The 18715-nt window shown below is 53.3% G+C and overlaps 1 protein-coding gene across 1 annotated transcript; it reads left to right on the top strand.

Annotated features, from left to right (window-relative positions):
• Positions 1 to 1240: 1240 nt before the first annotated feature.
• On the top strand, positions 1241 to 13498 carry ARX (aristaless related homeobox). Its single transcript, XM_045383889.2, has 5 exons — positions 1241 to 1664; positions 3400 to 4276; positions 6905 to 6950; positions 9771 to 10099; positions 12299 to 13498. The coding sequence occupies exons 1-5, from the start codon at positions 1469 to 1471 to the stop codon at positions 12537 to 12539; spliced, it is 1689 nt and encodes a 562-aa protein (XP_045239824.2). The 5' UTR covers positions 1241 to 1468; the 3' UTR covers positions 12540 to 13498.
• The last annotated feature ends 5217 nt before the right edge of the window (positions 13499 to 18715 follow it).

The raw sequence follows: 18715 nt of genomic DNA, 5'->3' as shown, positions 1-18715 counted from the left end.
CCCCAACTCTGCCAGCGTCGGGGCCCCTGGAAATCCCTAGGAACCTGCACCCAGGAAGGGAAGGCATCCGTGCTGGCCCCTGGCCCAGGCTCGACCCAACTTCAGTCGGAGTTGGATTTTGGTTCTCGGCGCTGGAAACTGTTTGGGAAGAAGGGTGCTATGCCTAAGTTTCACTCTCTCACCTTTTCTCAAGGGAGCCAGGTCATGAGAATTCAGAATTTTAGACGCTTAGATTTGGCCGCAGCAGAATTTGGGTTCCTTCCACCCTGGAGAGGTCAGGCATCCCCGAGGGTTCTGCTCCCTAGGTGCGATTGGAAGGTGAACAGCCTCAGGGTGACTGCCTAACAGATATGAATTTGTGGGGGGAAGAGGGAAGAGAGTCCAGGGAGAAAGAGGAGGCCCCCAGACTCGTCCCCAGTCGCCCCTCCTCGCTGCTGATACTCGCCTGTCCCTTCCCACCCAGTAAATGCTCTAGGGAAGGCCGCACGCCTATGGCAGAGCTTTGTCTGTAAGGAGGCTTTTTCCCATTCCAGAGTTTAAAACGGAGAGGAGAACGGCTGGGGGACGCTACAAACAAGAGAGCCACAGTCGGGCTCAGGGTGAAGACAGACAGCGCAATGCCTTGGGCCACAAGAGAAAAGTGAACTCCCAGACGGCAGATGTTTGCTTGGGGCGGTCACCCTGGCCCCTCGACGCCCCTCCGGCCTAGAGAGGACCGCAACTGAACGCCAGTGAGGTCAAGGCGGTGTCCTGGGAGCCCAATATCGGCTTTGAAAAGTGCCAAGTGAGTCTGAACGTGAGCCTCGAGGCCTCGCCTCCAGGGAACGAGGTCCTCGGGTTAGTGGAAGGGGCGCACGCCGCCTGGATGGCATTCACAGGCCTGACATCCCAATAAGCTAGAACTTCGGCCGACACTAAAGGGTCAAAGGAGGAGTTGCAGGAAGAGGATGGCGGACTTAGAAAATTGGTAATTTAAAAAAAGAAAGAAAAGAAAGAAAGAAAGAAAGAGAAAAGGAAGAAAGAAGAAAGAAAAGAAAAGAAAAGAAAAGAAAGAAAAGAAAAGGAAAATTGGCTCTGGTGCGTGCCCGCTGCCCCCATCCCCGCCTGCCCCTCTGGAATCCAGTCCGGGCTTTGCGCCGCACCCACAGGCCGACGCTGCCCGGCCTCTGGCGAGAGCCAATCAGAGGGCGCCTCTCAGCACGTGGAGGAGAGAGACTCCAGAGCTCTGCGCCCGCTGCTCACTACACTTGTTACCGCTTGTCCTGAGCGCGGAGAGGGCGAGCTCGGGCCGCGGGCAGGGCGGGAGCCGGCAGCCGGCAACCGAGGGAGGCAGAGAGGCACAAAGATCGCAATAATATCCATTATAACCCGCTATCTAACCCCACCCCCAACACACACCCATCCATCCCACCCTCCGGGAGAGGCAGCCGGCGATCTGCTCTCTGCACCCTGGGAAAAAGCCCCAGCCATGAGCAATCAGTACCAGGAGGAGGGCTGCTCCGAGAGGCCCGAGTGCAAAAGTAAATCTCCAACTTTGCTCTCCTCCTACTGCATCGACAGCATCCTGGGCCGGAGGAGCCCGTGCAAAATGCGGTTGCTGGGAGCCGCGCAGAGCTTGCCTGCTCCGCTGACCAGCCGCGCCGACCCAGAAAAGGCAGTGCAAGGTAAGGATGCGCCCGTCAGGCACTTACTAAGGGCGTTGGGCCCTGATTTGGATGTTTAGTGTTCGGGGGCCAGTGGCCTGGAATTGTCAATTTGGAGAGGGAGGAAGGAGAGGGCATAACTCTGAGGCCTGCTGCCTCACAGAGCGTTAAATATCTAGCCAGGGGCTGTCTCTCCCTCCCTCCCTGCTTCCAGAAAAAGGCCCGTTTTCGCTTAGGGAGCCTTTAGGTTTTCGGTGTTGATCGCTAGGTTGTTTAAATGCCCCTTTTGGTGGCCTTGGGTGTGCTCTGAAGAGGGGCGACAGGTCAGAAACAGTAGATGGCCGGTGGACCCTTGTAGCAACAACTTGATGAAGACAAGAAGCCCAAAAGCTGGTGAATCGGGGTCTCCAGGCTGAGCGAGCCTTGGCCTTTCCTCTTTGGAAGATTTCTGTATATGCGGTGTTTTGGTTTTATTTTTTTAATTGTAGATTACTTGTGACCTTTTAAACCAAAGCTTTGCAGAAAACATCTTCCTGGGATTCTCCAAATGCTCCTTAATGTATTTAAAATGTATGAAATGTGTGACTTCTGGGTGCTAATTTTTTTTCTCTGTTATTTTATTTTTTAAAATAGAGTTGAGCTGTTTAAACTATTTTATTTTTTTCTGAAATTAAAAATTCCAGAACAAGTATCCTTTTGCCCCGAGCCTGTTACCCTCAAGTTTCGCCTCCAGCTTGCTGCAGAGGTGTCGCAGGGAAAGGAAAGAACTGTTGATTTCTTTTAAAATTCAAAAACAGCCGTCCAGCCACAACGCAGTTTGGACAGCAGGAGCAGACGGTTGAGAAGGGGGCATTTAAATAAAATTGACTTTTTTGCTTTCTTTTTTTAGCTTGCAGTGGCACCTATGCCAGGCGCTTCCTCCAAAGGAAGGAGCGGCCTGTGCCTGCTGCACTCCCACTCCCTCTCTGCCCCAGGCCTCTCCCAGAACATTTTTGCCAGGATGATTTTTCTTTGCCTTTTTGTGCAAGAAGCCCCCCAGCCCTCTCCCGCTGTGGGCTGTTGGGGCGCGGCCTGCACTTGGGGCCACAGGGTAGCTGTCCCCCACCCCGCCCCGCAGCGGTCGCCCTCAGGGCTGCAACCCTCTTGCCAGCCCTTGCCCTCATGGTGGAGCAGCGGGCAGAGGTCGTGCGCAAAGTTTTCAGGATGATGGTGATTTTTTTTTAAAGTTGTAGAATGTTTTCGGATTTTCCTCTGCCCTGAAGTGGGAAGGGAAATAAAAGTGAGAGAGTAGGAAAGGGGAAAGAGAAAGGAATAAAGAAGAAAGGAGAGAGGGGAGAGAAAGCCTGCGAAAAGAGAAAGAAAAGGGGAGAGAAGGAGAGATGAGGAAAAGAAGGGAGGGGGAGAAAGAAAAAGAAAAAAAGAGAAGGAGAGAAAAGGAAGGAAGAGATGGGCAAGAGGAATAGATAAGGGAAGGAAGATAGGAAATAAAAAAGGGAGAGTGAGAGAGGAAAAGGAAAGAAGAGAGAGGGAAGGGGAAAAAAGAAGGAACCCAGAGAAAGGGAGAGGGAGAGAAAGAAAGAAAAAGAAAGAGCAAGAAAAGTGGAGAAAGAGGCCAAGGCGTCGAAGTCTGGTGGTGCGCGGTCCCCGCACGCCTGGGCCTAGGCACTGGGGGAGCAACTGCGGGCGGGCCCCGGCAGCAGCCCTGGCAGGGACTCCCCGGCCGGCCAGCTGGCTGATCGCTCTCCCTTGCCCGCAGGCTCCCCCAAGAGCAGCAGCGCCCCGTTCGAGGCCGAGCTGCACCTGCCGCCCAAGTTGCGGCGCCTGTACGGCCCGGGCGGGGGCCGCCTCCTTCAGGGTGCTGCAGCGGCGGCGGCGGCGGCGGCGGCGGCGGCGGCGGCAGCCGCCACGGCCACGGCAGGTCCACGCGGGGAGGCCCCTCCGCCGCCACCGCCAACCGCGCGGCCGGGGGAACGGCCGGACGGCGCAGGGGCCGCCGCGGCCGCCGCGGCCGCGGCCGCCGCGGCCTGGGACACGCTCAAAATCAGCCAGGCGCCGCAGGTGAGCATCAGCCGCAGCAAGTCGTACCGCGAGAACGGGGCGCCCTTCGTGCCGCCGCCGCCCGCGCTGGATGAGCTGGGCGGCCCGGGGGGCGTCACGCACCCGGAGGAACGCCTCGGCGCGGCCGGGGGCCCGGGCAGCGCCCCGGCTGCGGGTGGCGGCACCGGCACCGAGGACGACGAGGAGGAGCTGCTGGAGGACGAAGAGGATGAGGACGAGGAAGAGGAACTGCTGGAGGACGATGAGGAGGAGCTGCTGGAGGACAACGCCCGCGCGCTGCTCAAGGAGCCCCGGCGCTGCGCCGTGGCTGCCACTGGCGCCGTGGCCGCAGCAGCTGCCGCTGCAGTGGTCACAGAGGGCGGGGAGCTGTCACCCAAGGAAGAGCTGCTGCTGCACCCGGAAGACGCTGAGGGCAAGGACGGCGAGGACAGCGTGTGCCTGTCTGCGGGCAGCGACTCGGAGGAGGGGCTGCTGAAACGCAAACAGAGGCGCTACCGTACCACGTTCACCAGCTACCAGCTGGAAGAACTGGAGCGGGCGTTCCAGAAGACGCACTACCCCGACGTCTTCACCAGGTAAGCGCGTAGGGTGGTCGCGGCCGCAGCGGCGGAGAGCGCACGCGGGCCCCAGGGAGGGACAGCGGGCGGGCAGGGGCCCCGGCCTCAGGGCGGACACTTGGCTCCTGGACTCTGCGGAGGAGCGCCCTCCCAACACACCCACCCTTGCTCACCCAAACCACCCACTCCCCCCACCCCTACCCGGGTTCGGGCTTTAAGTTTAGGCTGGAATGGTTTCTCTCCTTCCCAAGGTCGTTGCAGTTTAATGTTTTCAAATTACAAGTTTTAGTTAGAGAGAGGAAAAGAAACAGCCTCTCCAAAGAGCGCCGGAAAGCGCCACCTTGGAGACGCGCGCGCAGCAGAGGGCAGACACAAGGCCTCCGGAGCTGCAGTCCGGGCTAGGTCCCCGGCGAGGCTCAGCAAGCGCTGTCCGCGGTCGTGCGGCCAGAGCAAAGCAGGGGCTATTTTTGGTCGCTGTGCTGTGCGCTCGCCACCCCCGCCTGGTGCCCCAGGAGCCGGGTGGGTATCAGTTACGCAGTTCGCAGTGAAGCTGGAGCCTGTGCCAGCGGAGAAGGCCTTTAAAAAGATTCGAGTTCTGTCGTTTCAGGACTCCTGAAATAACCAAAGGAAATCAGAACTGGGCAGTGTTTGGTGTCTGAACACCTGAGGGGCCCCAGCCAGACTCTCCCCTTCTACTCTCTGTCCTCTCCCGACACACACATTAAACCCACCGTGCGTTTAATGTAAACGGGTTTACCGGGTGGGCAATGATTGCTGGAAGCCTGGCAGGGAGTAGACAAAGCAGTTGGGGGAATTTTCTCTTTGGATCAGTGTCCAAGCCGGGTGTTCCACCTGGTCACACTCCACCTCCATTTGTTTTTCTGGGAAACATGTGCCTGTGTGATGACTGGACCCTCGGCCCCAGCTTATTCAGCCGACCACCTGGGGCGCCGGTCCAGGTAGGGGTCCTTCTCTCCCACCCCAAGGCCAAGTTCTGAGCTCAGGCGAGGAGCAAGGGTTAGGGCAAACGTCCCCCACTGAGGGGGAGAAAGGGATCGGTGACTGCCTAGCGCGGGGCTTGTCAAGCGCGGGCAGTTCCTTCAAAGGAGACGTGCGCAGCTTTTCAATGTGCATTTTAGAAGGGGAATGCTGCCCGCCACTTTGAACCAGAGGAGAAATCGCTGCTTAGGGCTCGGGAGGCCGAGTTAACTCCAAAATGTAGTTGGCCTGGCAATTGCCTAACTCTCCTAACCAGCAACAGAAAAGAGCGGACTTAATGGCAGGCAAAGGCATTTAAACCTGGTCATCGCTTGGGCTACACTTTGTCTTCCCCTGTGTCACCCAGTCCTTTCCTTATCTTTAAAAAAGGAAATAAGTTTAAAAACCTATGTGTGCTATCGAATAGCGAATTGGCCGACCAGCGTTTTGCGTTTATCATACGTGTGTATTTCCAAAGAAGAAACTGAGCTGGTGTCAGTTGGCATCCAGGTCCGCCCTTTTTTAGCTTCTGGCGGGCTTAGGGGCGGGGGAGGACCGAAGTGCACGAGGAGGGGCAGCTCCTTTTCCCCGCCCCACCCCCACCTCCTTCCAACCCAGGAGTTTGAGCCCCTTGGCTCCGGCCCTGAGCCAGCCTGAAGTGCCGCTTTAGATTTGCTGATGCCCGCTGTAGCTGGGGACAACGGAGGGCACTTATGGAGACGGTTTACCTGTGGTGCTGAAGTTTCAGGTGTGGACTGGGGGCCTACCGGCAGGGCAACCCCAGGTCCCAGGCTTCGGCGGCCCCCGCTCTTTCATATCAGCGTGCGGAGGGCCAATTATTCTCGGCGCACTCATATTTTCGGTAAACAGGTCGTAAGCCGTTTTACAGCATCTTAATGGTTTCCTATTTGCCTTAATTGTCGCAGTAATAACTGCAATGACGGGGTAGGGTTTCAGTTAAATTGACTTCCCCTGAGATGGGCAGGGTTTGTAGTGGGCACTGGAGTCAGGAGGTGCGCAGAATTTTGTTTAATCGAAAAATTACCCCACTGAACTCTTAACAAGCTTAACATACCTGCAGAGGGTAATGGGGAGTGTAACCCAAGGGGATGATGGAGGCAGGAAGGCGAGGGAGAGAGAGATGGAGGGAAAGGCATAGGCCTGGAAAGAGAAGAAGAAAGAAGGAGGGAAGAGAAATTTTTAAAAAGAAGGCAGAATGAAACCAAGGGGACAGAAAAATATTTTCTTAAGTGCTGAGTTCCTATTCCACTTAATATTAGGACAAAACAGGGTGTAAGCTCTGTGTGTGTGTGTGTGTGTGTGTGTGTGTGTTGTCTAACTCTGGCTTAAGAGAGTGAGAGAGAACCTGTGTACCCAGGTTTGTAGACTCAGAGACTCAAGAAGCCACCCTTGCTTGTCACACACGAATGTAGTATGATATAATAGATAATATCCTATATCTGGCAATGTACTTGGTGTTTTTGCATTTTCAGTCAAATAGTTAGCACTCCAGGGGTGATGGAATGGCAATGCCCATATGTTTGGGGGTTGGGGGCAGGCAGCCAGGGGAGACCCTAGTGGAGTAGGCCTGCCATAGAGGAGTGGATAGCTGAGAGGGCATTGCTGGGGCCTGCAGTGACCTCCTGTCTGTCTGTTGCTTTCTTATAGGGAGGAACTGGCCATGAGGCTGGACTTAACCGAGGCCCGAGTCCAGGTGAGCTGCACAACAGAGGGAAGAAGGAGGGATGAGGGCTGGGGGCCAGCGGGAGAGAGAGAGATGGGTTGGTAGGTGGGCGGGGGAGGGTTGAGATCCCCTTCACAAAACCAAGAGAAGCAGAATCAGAAAAGTAGACCCAAGCACTCTCTCACACACAAAGATATTTAAAACTTCAGACATGGGAGGTGGAAGGGGGAGGTTTTTGGGTTTGGGAGCCCGAGGAAGGAGTTCAGGATCAGAACAAGGGCTTTAGAGTCCCTGAGACTGCAGTTTGGGAGCCCCTAGCCCTAAAGCCCCTATAGGAAACAATCCACCAACCTACTTCTCCTGATTGAAATAATGGGATGGAGCATGGATTTGGTTGTTAGACAAATCCGCTCAGCCCCAAGCAGGTATTTGGCTGCGATTAAGTCTCCAATCGGGCTTCATAAAAGCCCACTTAGTGCTAGAACAAACAGGGCCATTTGAAGGCAAAATGCTGTTTGATTTCCCCTCCGCCCCACACAAGGAGCTGGCTAATGCTATTTGATTTCCCATTTTTTATAGCAATGAGCCCACATTGATCTAATAGGGAGTGAGTGCAATGCTATTAAAGGTGTTTGCAGCCCCATACCAGAGTGCATTTCCGAACCCAGGCCTCATAACCAAAGAGACGATCAACACTGAGCAGCCCCGATGGCCAACAGAAAACAGATGTCCCCGGGTTAGGAGCTGAGTGAATCACTTTACAGTCAAAATCAAGCGCTGATAAAGCACAATAAATTCCATATGGCTCATTTAATACACAACAGCTTCTTGCATTAGAGGGCTAATGATGAGTCCTGTCCCCTCCTTTCTGTTGACACATTTCTCCATTGTCAAACAGAGATGTGACAGCAACTCCGTATTTTCAGCTCAGGGGAACGAGTCGTGGGAAAGTTAAATAACTTTTAAAAAGAAAGAGAGCGCCCCCTCCCTTTCTCCTCTCTCCCTATTCACTGGAGAAGATGTAATTAAGTGAATATGAATTATTAGAGTCCTTTCGTTTACCTTTGGGGGGCCTCAGAGGTATTAATTCAATAATGAGGAATTGCAGGGGGACATCTTGATAATTGCAGTTGAGCCGGGAGAGACGATCTGTCTGTAAAAAGGTTTCCACGTTCTTTGAGGGCATTCTGAGTCCACTGCCCCCAGTTCCCCTTATTCTTTCACTGCGATCAAGGAGTGGCGGATATTCTTGTCTAGACAGATTTGGATACACAAAAGCTGCCCACCCAGTCCGGTCCCATCTACAGTCTTACTTTTTCAAGCCTCTGGGTTTCCACACTGAAGTGTTTCTGAAATTCACAAATAGATTATTTTGAAGGCTGTGGAATGGTGTCAAAGGGCCCCCTTTTGGCAGAATTGGAAGTAATTGACCGATTTGGATTCTTGATTTTTCTTGCCCTGGGGGGCTGTCTAGAAGTCAAACCAAGCTTAGATGCTACTGCTGGTAACAAGTCCCAGTGTGTAGATTTGAAAAATATGGATGTGTTTCACATTTTAAAATATATTCCTCTGGGATAATTTACATTATATTTTAATATAACTCTGTATAGCCCTGGAGTTCATTCTTAATTTTCAGACTTGCGTGCAGTTATAAACCCAGCCCTAAAAATATTAATGCCTTCAGGGGAGAAGGAGCATATCTTCCCAGCTGTGGGTGTGATGAGCAGGTCACATAAAAATAATTTCATGCTCCTGGGGTTTATTTTTAGATGATGGTAGCTGCCATATTTCAGGTAAAGGTCTCTATTAAAATTGCTTTCTATTAGCAATTAGGAAAATACCTCAGGCTGAAAACCTCCTCCAAGCCTAGAACTATCTTATTTAAATAACCGATTTAAACTACATCTCCAAAAGGAAATAAAAGACTTGTTAGCTCTGAAGATGTGAAAAGTCTACACCTATCCTGCCCTCTGATTTCTATGCGCCCAGGTATGCTGCCTGCTTCATCCATGTAGTCAGTGCCTTCCTGCATAGAACTGGGTCCTGCGGGGAGCCCCTGCCAAGAGCAGGCTGTGTACCCCTGTTTCATTTCATAGAGGAATGACCCCTTGAAATGTATGCTTGCTAATTAACTCGAGCACTTCTTCCCTCCCTCTCATCCCTCCCTGAACCCCAGAACCCAGCATAGTGCTCTTAGGTGTTCAGTAAATATTTCTGAAAAGAATAAATGAACTATCTCTCCACTTTCCTCTTCCATACAGAGCCAAGAATTTTGCCAGCTCTTGCGTAAATCTGAAATAGGTGAAAATAGCTGACATACAGTAAAACAAGCATGTCCCTCATCTCTTGGTGGCTGCCCATTCCCTAGAGTCACCATTGAATGCATGCTTTCACTTGCCTTATTTTACCCAGTCCTCATAACAGCCTTATGAGTGAAGTTTTATTATCCCCATTTTACAGATTCGAACACTGAGGTTCAGAGAGGTTTAAGTGACCTGCCTAAAGATCCTAGCAAGCAAGTGTCAGCACAGACGTTTAAACTTTGGTTTCCCCAACTCTAAACACACTGAATCGCGTTCCTTAAACTTGGAAAACTGGCCCAGTTGGAATGCGGGCAGAAAGGGTTTGCTTGTCCTGTTTCCAGCTGACTTGAAGTTGTGGCTCCTATTCACTGCTCATTTGGCCCCAGACATGTCCGAAAACTACCTGAGGCCGAAGAGGGGCAGGTGGGCGCGGGCCGCGGTGGAAAGGAAGGGGGGCCCTGTAGCGCGCCGAGCGAAGGGACGGGTACGCGCCCCGTGCGCCCGCCGGCCCGAGCCGCGCCGACCCTGGGCTCTCTCTGCCTTGCAGGTCTGGTTCCAGAACCGTCGGGCCAAGTGGCGCAAGCGGGAGAAGGCGGGCGCGCAGACCCACCCCCCGGGGCTACCCTTCCCGGGGCCGCTCTCTGCTACCCACCCGCTCAGCCCCTACCTGGACGCCAGCCCCTTCCCTCCGCACCACCCGGCGCTAGACTCTGCTTGGACTGCCGCTGCCGCCGCCGCCGCCGCCGCCTTCCCGAGCCTACCTCCGCCTCCCGGCTCGGCCAGCCTGCCGCCCAGCGGGGCGCCGCTGGGCCTGAGCACTTTCCTCGGAGCGGCAGTGTTCCGACACCCGGCTTTCATCAGCCCGGCATTCGGCAGGTAACGCATGGCCTCGGAAGTCTGTCTGTCTGTCTGTCTCTCATACACACAGAGGCTGGGGGCAGGGAGGAGGCAGGAGTCAAACAGGGTTACACACATCTTTTTCTTTGGCCCAACCTCAGAGACTGTAGCCAAAGAAAAAACTCTCTAATTGCTCCTCAAAAAAAGGGGGGTCTTGAAGGGATTGACTTGGAACTGAATGGGAAAGGGGAAGGCAGTGGCAGTAACGACAACCGTGACAACGGGGAATGAAAGCTGTAAAAGTACCATCTGAAGGCTGCAGCAACTCCCACCATAGGTGGTATTCAAGCAAACATGTACAGGTGTAGGGTACAGAGCAGGGATGACTTTTCAAGTTTTGCAAAAGTTCTTCCTCATGCCCCCAAACCTGGCAACCTGAGGAACACAGCCCTCATCCCCATGGGAGCCCTCGAGCCACCAGGCCCTCTGGGTGCACAGAATTCTTTCTTCTGCCCCAGACTCCATCTTCCTTGTCACTCAAGTGACCCGCTGCCAACGACAGCTCCGTATGTGCAAGCCCCGATCTACAAGGTAGTACAAGACAACGAAATAAAAGAAACAGCTCATCTTATAACTCCTTTTCTTTAATGAACATCGAATGAGGAAATTAAAAGTCTGCATAATCACATAGACAAAGAAACAAAGGAGGGATGTATTGTGTTAGCGCAGTGAAAATAAAACTGGATGCAGCTTCAATGATCACTCTTTGGGAGAACAAAGAAATAATAGATTCATCCAACTGCGCAGCTGCTTAACAAAAAATCATCTTACAGAAAATTAAGACTCGGAGTAAATTTAGTTTCTTATAACAAACCAATAAAATAAACAGCGAGTGCACTGAAGCAGAGTTAGTGACTCAGTTTACCTAATGGAACCAGGGCATGTTACTACGCCACCTCCGGGTCACACTTTATCATATCTTTCTGAGAAAAATTTTAAAGTTCTGTCTCTTCCCTCCCTCCACTTTTTCCCTCTGACAAGTGACTTGTAAACCCAGGCGAACCGTGGCTGGAGGACCGTGTTGCGACATTCGGAGAGGCTGGAAGAGGGTCTGGGCTGGGGTGGTGCGAGGAGTGAGCAGTGGGCTTGGGAGAAGGAGGCGGCGCTCCGTGAGCCCAGGTGGGCTCATTTCTAACCCTGGAAATTCGGAATTGGCCCCGCGGGCCTGGAGCCAGAGCCCTCAAGGAGGCGGTCGGGAAAGCTCGCGGGCGCTCCAAAGCGGTGGGCGTGGGGGTGGTGTCCGGTGGCCCCGGGCGGCTCCGGCCACAGCTAATGTCCGGGTGCTGTGTGCATGGGGTGGAAGCGTCACGTGGAGTAATCCCGGCGCCACGCGGAGGCGGTGGCGCTGGCGTGGGTGCCAGGCTTGGGCATCGCCTTGCGCCGCGCGCCAGGGTCGTGGGTCGGGGGCTCCCTGAGGCCAGAGGTCACAGGGGCGCGGGGAAGACAGCTGGGGTCGCCGCGCCAGGATGTGGGGCTGCTGGCAGGTGACACCCGCCCGTCGAGCGGAAATCAACAGGCGGTCGTCCTTCACTCCCACCCGCGGGCACTGGCCAGACGCGGGTCGCTGAGTCCCGGGCGGAAGGGCGGCCGCGGCGGCGCGGGTGGCCCGGGAGGCCGGCGAGCTAGGCCTGTTTCTCCAGGGCGCAGTAAGTCCCGGGCCGAGGAGCCGGAGGGAGACCTCAGAGCCCGCGGCGTGCGCCTGGGCAGCTGGAATCCCACCTTCTCCGTCTTTTTTCCTCCCCACTCCCACCCTCCACCTTCCCTTCTTCTTTTGCTCTCCGTCTCTCCTTTTCTCCCTCCGCATTCTCTCCTAGAAGATAGTGTCTGCAGCCTCTGGCCTTGGAATACAGCGTCCGTTTAAGCGAAACCACCGAATCCACGCCACTGGGCCGTGGGGCGTGGGGTTTCCACGCCCGCCTGTGGACCCCGGCCCGGCCCCTCGGGGAATATCTGGACTCGGTCTTTTCACCCCAGTCTGTTCCCTGCCCTGGGAAAGCCCTTTCTGCGGGGTCCAGCCTCCGCCCGCGCCCTCTGCCCATTTCCCCCTCGCCGCGGCCCATCCGGGTCCCGTGGGTACCGCGCCCCTCAGCTGCCGCGGCGACTAGCGGCTGGAGACGCTGCCCGAGGCGCCGCGCACAGCTCCCGAGGCCATGACCGCGCTGTTTGCTCTCCCCGCAGGCTCTTCTCCACAATGGCCCCCCTGACCAGCGCGTCGACCGCGGCCGCTCTCCTGAGACAGCCCACACCCGCCGTGGAGGGCGCAGTGGCATCGGGCGCCCTGGCCGACCCGGCCACGGCGGCCGCAGACAGACGCGCCTCTAGCATAGCCGCGCTGAGGCTCAAGGCCAAGGAGCACGCGGCGCAGCTGACGCAGCTCAACATCCTGCCGGGCACCAGCACGGGCAAGGAGGTGTGCTAAAGGCTGCCCTCCACCCCCGCGCCCCGCGCGCGCCCCGAAAGGTCACCTCACTCAGCACCACTCAAGACCAAATGGAAACAGAGGACCAGCACACTCCCGAGACGGCACTGAGAGAGCGCAGCCGCCTTCGCAGCACTCTGGATGCGGGCATGGCAGCCCTCTGCGCTCCGGGACGTGGCACCTCCTCGGCTGGCTGTCCACCCACCCCTGCCCCTGCTACTGCCAACCTCGCTCCAACTCCAACATCCACTCTCTCTTGTTCTTGCTTTCCTGAAAATATCGGGGAGGTTTTCTCCCCCAGACGCCTGACATTGAAGTAAAAAATTTAAAAAGCCCAACCTCTTTCTCCTGACACCCCACTTAGCCTTTTTTTTTTTTTTTTTTTTTTTTTTAAATAGCATTTTGGCGCTCGAAGTTGATCTCCCCAATGAGGGCCCCAGCGTGAAGCCAGGGCTCGGGAAGCGAATGCGAGCCTGTAAGATAGCTAACAGTGCACTTAAAGGAAAGGGGCATCTTGTTCTTGTTCTCTTCTTTATCATACACCAACCAAGGTTTTTATATCAAACCAAAGGGAAATACTCTGCTAGAATATGGACTGTTGAAGTCACCAAACTGTGATTATTGATTCTGTACATACCATTGTTATTAAAAAAAAAAAAAAAAAGAACAGAGCTTTGTATATTTGAAATGTTATAACGCAATTGCACTCAGCGTGGTATGGTAAAAGTTTGTCCTCCTGTAGATTCTTACTGTGTTGTAGATACGGTAGGGTTCCTAGACAAATATTTATGTACTCAAGCCCTTTATTTAACTTATTAACTGTAGAGGCTTCCGAAACCTTCAAGATAAAGGCAATGGTACAGTACTTTTGTGTAATGTGTAATTGTTACCACTTTTCCTTGCTATCTAGTGGAGAAGTGTCACGCTCAAAATAAAAAAAAATTATATGTTTAACAAAACGAAGTGTGAATGTTCCATACAGGCGCTGAGGGGACAGTAGAAACCACCAACCCCACCCCCTCCCGGAAGTCAAGGGTGGGTTCCAGTGTCCAGGCATCTCGTGGGATTATCTGCACACGCGTTTTCCTGGCAGAGGTCCCTGGTTTGAATCCGATCCTCAAAGGGAACCGGATTTCCTACAAAGGTTAAGGACGCCGCCGCGGTACTTTCCACGCGCACCTCGGCTCTCCCTGGTCGTATCGCAGCGGGAGCTGGGGGCCCCGGGCCACGGAGGTGGGGTGAGTTCCAGGATGGGTGGATGGTGGGCGTTGTTGACGGTGGAGTCAGAAATTTGAAGCAAGCGGGAGTCTTGGCTCGGAAGGCGAAGGGAGCTGTTGGAAAGTGCCACGTAGCGAGGAAGTGAAGTGCGCAGTCCGAGATGACAGGTAATGGCGAGAGCGAGAAGCCCAGGCGCTCCCTTCCGAGGGGGCGGGCTCCACGGCACGTTCTCAGGGAGGAGGGAGTGTGTGTGTGTGTGTGTGGGGGGGGGGGGGGGGGATAGAGAGAGAGAGAGAGAGAGAGAGAGAGAGAGAGAGAGAAACATGCGGGAGCAGTAGTGATGGAAAGGCAGCGAGGGGTATCCAAGTGGCAGGTCTTAACTCGACAAATGTCATTACATCACTTATCCAGGCATGGTAAATGTATACATTTAAAAAAATCTAAACAACTCAGGTTTCGTGAGGAGACCCAAACAGATTTGCAATCCGTAACCACCTCAGCGCACCCCTCCCTCCCCGCGGCGGGGACCGCAGCTTCTCCCTCCCCCAGGCCCTGCCCGCGCCCCTCCGGGTGACCGCTCGGTGGAAGCCCGCCCGCGGGGGCTGGGTCTCGCCGACTCTCCCAGGGTGATGGGAAAGGGAAGAGAAGCTTAATTAGTTTCAATTTGCTGTAATTAGCGCGCCGGACCTTTGGGGAGAGGGGCAGGCGGGAGGGGTGCGGGGGTGCCGCGGCGTGACTACCGCGATCGCGGAGCTGGGGCCGGCAGCCTCGCCACGCCGCCGGCCAGTCGGTCGCCGCGGGGGGCGCGGGTGCGTCTCCGGGCCGGGGCCGTTGGGCTCCGCGCGCGCCCTGGAGGAGGGGGGCCGGGTCCCCTCGCGGCCCAGGGCGCAAGTGTGCGCTGCCGAGGGGAGGGTGCAAGGTCGGGCAGAGGTCAGCGGCCTGCCAGGCGCTGTGCCCACCTGGGTGTGGGCAGCCCGCCCGGCAGCTTCGGCGCTGGAGCCCGCGAGACCCGGGCTCGCCCCCTATCCTGCACCCCCCTTCACTCCCCACTTCAATCCCCCCCTCCACCCAACCCCGGGTCCATACGCCCGGAGACCCCGACCGCCCGAAACGTTGGGCAGTTCGCCGACCCTGCTAGCCGGCTGGTGGCCGCTTCTGGCACTTGGGCCGTCGGGTGGATCACCGTCGCCCTACGCTGGCCCTGGACTCACGGGGGCGGCACTTGCAAGAAGGGCCCCGGTCTGGGGTATGGGGAGCAGCCGCCAACTACCATTCCTACCACCCACTCCTTTCCCGGGTTTAGTAGGCCCAGTGGGAACTTTCTAGGGCCTTACTGGAGGTCTCAGAGTCTAAAACCCTCAGACTCCACATCCACAGGCTCTCGCTGAGCGAAAGCCGCTTTGCTGGGGTGGGCGGGACCGCTGGAGAGTTTGGGGAGGAGACAGGGTACTGCTGGATAAGACTGAGGGAAAGAAGTTGGGTGTGTGTTTTTTTGTTTTTTTTTTTTTGTGTGTGGTCAATATCAATTTTCCGTCGATTTTGCCTTTTTGTTTAGTAGGGCTTCTTTTCCCCCCTCCAGGCTGCTAGTTGGATGGTATACGAGAAACAGTACCATTCTTCCTGTTAATGAACTCTTTTTTAAGTCATTTTTTCTCATTTGACCCTTCCATGGAACAGAAGCAAATTGCGTGAAATTACCTCCAAGGATTACATTTATTACTGGCCAATGAGAACCCCTCGCCTTGTTTTACAAACTCTTAATCCTATGTCATTCTGATGCTGCAAACAAGCCCGGTCCTGGGCCTCCTATTCTTTCAACTTTCCCCAGCTGGAGGGACCTCATTCTGCACTTAATATTCCCCATAAATATCACACGCTAAAGACCCCCTGACTTCCAGCAAGTCCACATTAAACATGTGACATGTCACGCATGACAAACTCTGAGTATCTTTTCAAAGCATCATTAAAAGCAAAGAAACCAATTTTCTTCTCCTTCCAAACCTCCCCAAGTGCTGAATGATGGGGATTGGAAAGAGCCACTGGAGCGTACTTAGGGGGATTTTATGAGATTTTCCAGAATGATTTAATCTTATTGTGAGCATTATTAATGAATGGCAACCCAATTTGGCCCCAATATCTGGGAACTTGGTCACAATGCTGGGAGCGGCTGACCCCCCCAACCTTAAGCAAACCTCTTCCACCATGGAGGCGGACACACAGAGCCCCAGGGAGTTTGCGAGAGCCTAGTTCAGGGCATGGCTGTGTCCTATCACACCCAAGGCAGAATGGCCCAACACCTGCTTTCCCAGGGCCACCCCCACAGCATCTTGGGGTGAGGGGTAATTGAAGCCTGGGACAGGCCTCTGTGGGAGGGTTGAGGGGAAGGGGTAAGCTAATTTGCTACATATTCAGACAGGTTAGCCAGATCTGGAGGAGGTCCTGGAAGGCAAAAAGGGTGCATTTGGCATAATATTATCAGAGGTGTCCTTCCGTCACCAACTACCCATGGCCCGAACTGTGGACAGTAGGGCGGGCATCTTAGATGTGTGGGGGGGCAAGTGGAAGAATTAGGGAGAGTGACTGTTGAGAAAGTTTGGGCCTCCTTGGGACTTGAAACTCAGACTTAAACTAAAATCCATGCTGAAATTGGCTCAGACCAGTTTCCCATTTTTTTCTCTTACTACCCACCCACTACCCAATTGGGGCAAACACTGTTGTTTTTGATTTGTAGTATCAAGAGCCAAAGCACCTGTAGTTCTGTTTAGTATCCTTTTAAGTGTGATCTTACTAGAATGACAAAAGGGGCTGATGTGAGAGAAAAGGAAATTATAATAGGTTAGCCCAACTTGCTTTTAGAGAAAAAAAATGTCCATGAGCGTGTGTGTATGTGTATACCCAAAAGTGAGTGTGTCTGAATGAAGGGGGTCTTAAATGGGGCCTAAAATGATATTTTGGAACACAGAAGTCCCCGGAACAACTGCATATTTCACTGATAGTGGCAGCCTGGCTGGGGGGCGGGAAGAAGAAAACCCACTACCTGACGGTGGGGAGAGCTGGCGGGGTGGCGGGGCGGAGAGCATTTTTCAAAGGAAGAAGTCTTGTTGTCCCTGGACATTATTAAGGGTCCAGTTTGAAGTATACATTTTTTTTCCTTTAAAGAAATGGGAGTGATTACCAGTTATACATTAAGAAATGTCATTCAGTCATTTTTATTCATTCTCCGGAAATCTTCGTAAAAGCCTGAATCATACTTCTACAAGCAGCAATTTTGTTAATCCAGGGGGTTATTACTCTGGGCCCTTATTAGGTTCTACACCACTGCCAAGCAATCCTATAACCCTCTCAAAAGAAGTTTACCTCCCTGTTATAAAACCAGTAGTGGTATTTATACTGTGCAATAATTAGTGTATTACTTGAATCCACTAACACGTTCATTTTATCTCTGCACAAAACCTCTAGTCTGCTTATAGAAAGCTTGTGCCTCCTTTGGTGCTGTTAAAGTGGTGAAAGAGTGAATTGAAGGCTGGTTGCACTTTCTCCTTTTGCCTCGCCTTAATTCCCATCTCTTTTTGCTCTCATCCAATTAGCACAGTGTATTAAGCGGTTTATCATCTCATAGTCAGCTATTGAGAGAAACAAGGCGAGCACTTTGCAATAGAACCTGCGCTCCTTTGACACCCTCAGGTACTTACATATTCCACTGCGCTATGAATAATAGAGGAAGAATGGAGCGCTAATTCCCTCATCAAAGAATGCCTTGTCTGCTGCTTTGCTCAACAACACCATTCTGATCAAAAGAAAAGCAATAAAGCTTAGCATAACAAAACGAAACCTACTTATTAGCTTAGTGGTTAAATTAATGCAGAGCCGCTGCTATTCAAAACCAAGGTTTGAAAACAGCCTCCAACAACCTGATAATGCTGCCTTCGGGATGAAGGAATTTTAATCTGAAATTTGAGGCTGGCTGAGATGAGTTAATCTATTAAACTGCTATAAGGAAGCTCCACCACAAACTGTTCAATTAAGAAATATTTAGGTGAGATGGAGTGAGAAAGAGGGAGAGAGAGAGGAGAAAGAGGGGGCGGGAGGGAGGGAAACAGGAGCAGAGAATGGCAGCTTTAAATTTGGGATGGGAATATCGAATTAAAGAGTCGGGCATCCTGACAAGAGGGTCTGGGGCTTGGTGTTTTCCTTAAAACCCTAAAACAAACAGGAAAATCTGTTTTTGGAGTTTCCTTACTGTTACATCTTCCGCCAAACTCATTTTAAATGATGTTTGAAGAAGTATGTCGAGGAGCATGGTGTGTGTGTTGAAGGTAAGAGGTAGCAAGAGCTGGAGAAAGGGGTGATGGTGACGGGCAGTGAATTCATTCCCTTTCAACATCTCCTAAATTCCACTCTTGGAACTTTGATTAGCCCCCACATCCTGGGCAACAGTCAAGATTAACTCCATCTGTTTTCTGGACAAATTAAAATCTTATCAAGCATACTCTGTGGGATTTTCCACTTCTGGCCCCCTCTATGCACCTTATATGTAGGAGAGTGGAGGGTTATCAGATTGTGTCCAAGATAAGCTTGTGTACACGTATCCACTATAGGTCAAATCCTAGTTCCTAAATTAAACAGAAAAGGTGTCCTTTCCAGAGACAGGGTTCTTCTAGGGTACAATTTTCCAACTGGCCCAGATAAACTTTGGCCCAGAGGTTTACTCTGGCCCACACAGAGTTTAAAGTTTTATTTTAAAAAATTAGTTGTCAAGGTTTAGAAATCAATAAGCTTTGTGGAATATTTGGATTCCTGGCTTCTCTTGAAAACTCGATCCTGTGGCCACACTGGGCCCCATCCCTGCCAGCATCACTGAGTAGCTTCTGGCCCCTTTGGACAGGACCTGCCCACTCCTGTTTGCCACAATCCCTTCCACTCACTCTAGTGTGAACCTGGTTTGCTTCATCCATTCA

Source organism: Macaca fascicularis, chromosome X (genome assembly GCF_037993035.2).
Source record: "Macaca fascicularis isolate 582-1 chromosome X, T2T-MFA8v1.1".
Taxonomy (NCBI): Eukaryota; Metazoa; Chordata; class Mammalia; order Primates; family Cercopithecidae; genus Macaca; species Macaca fascicularis.
Note: the sequence above shows the minus strand (reverse complement) of the source record. Positions and strands in the feature narration are given on the sequence as shown.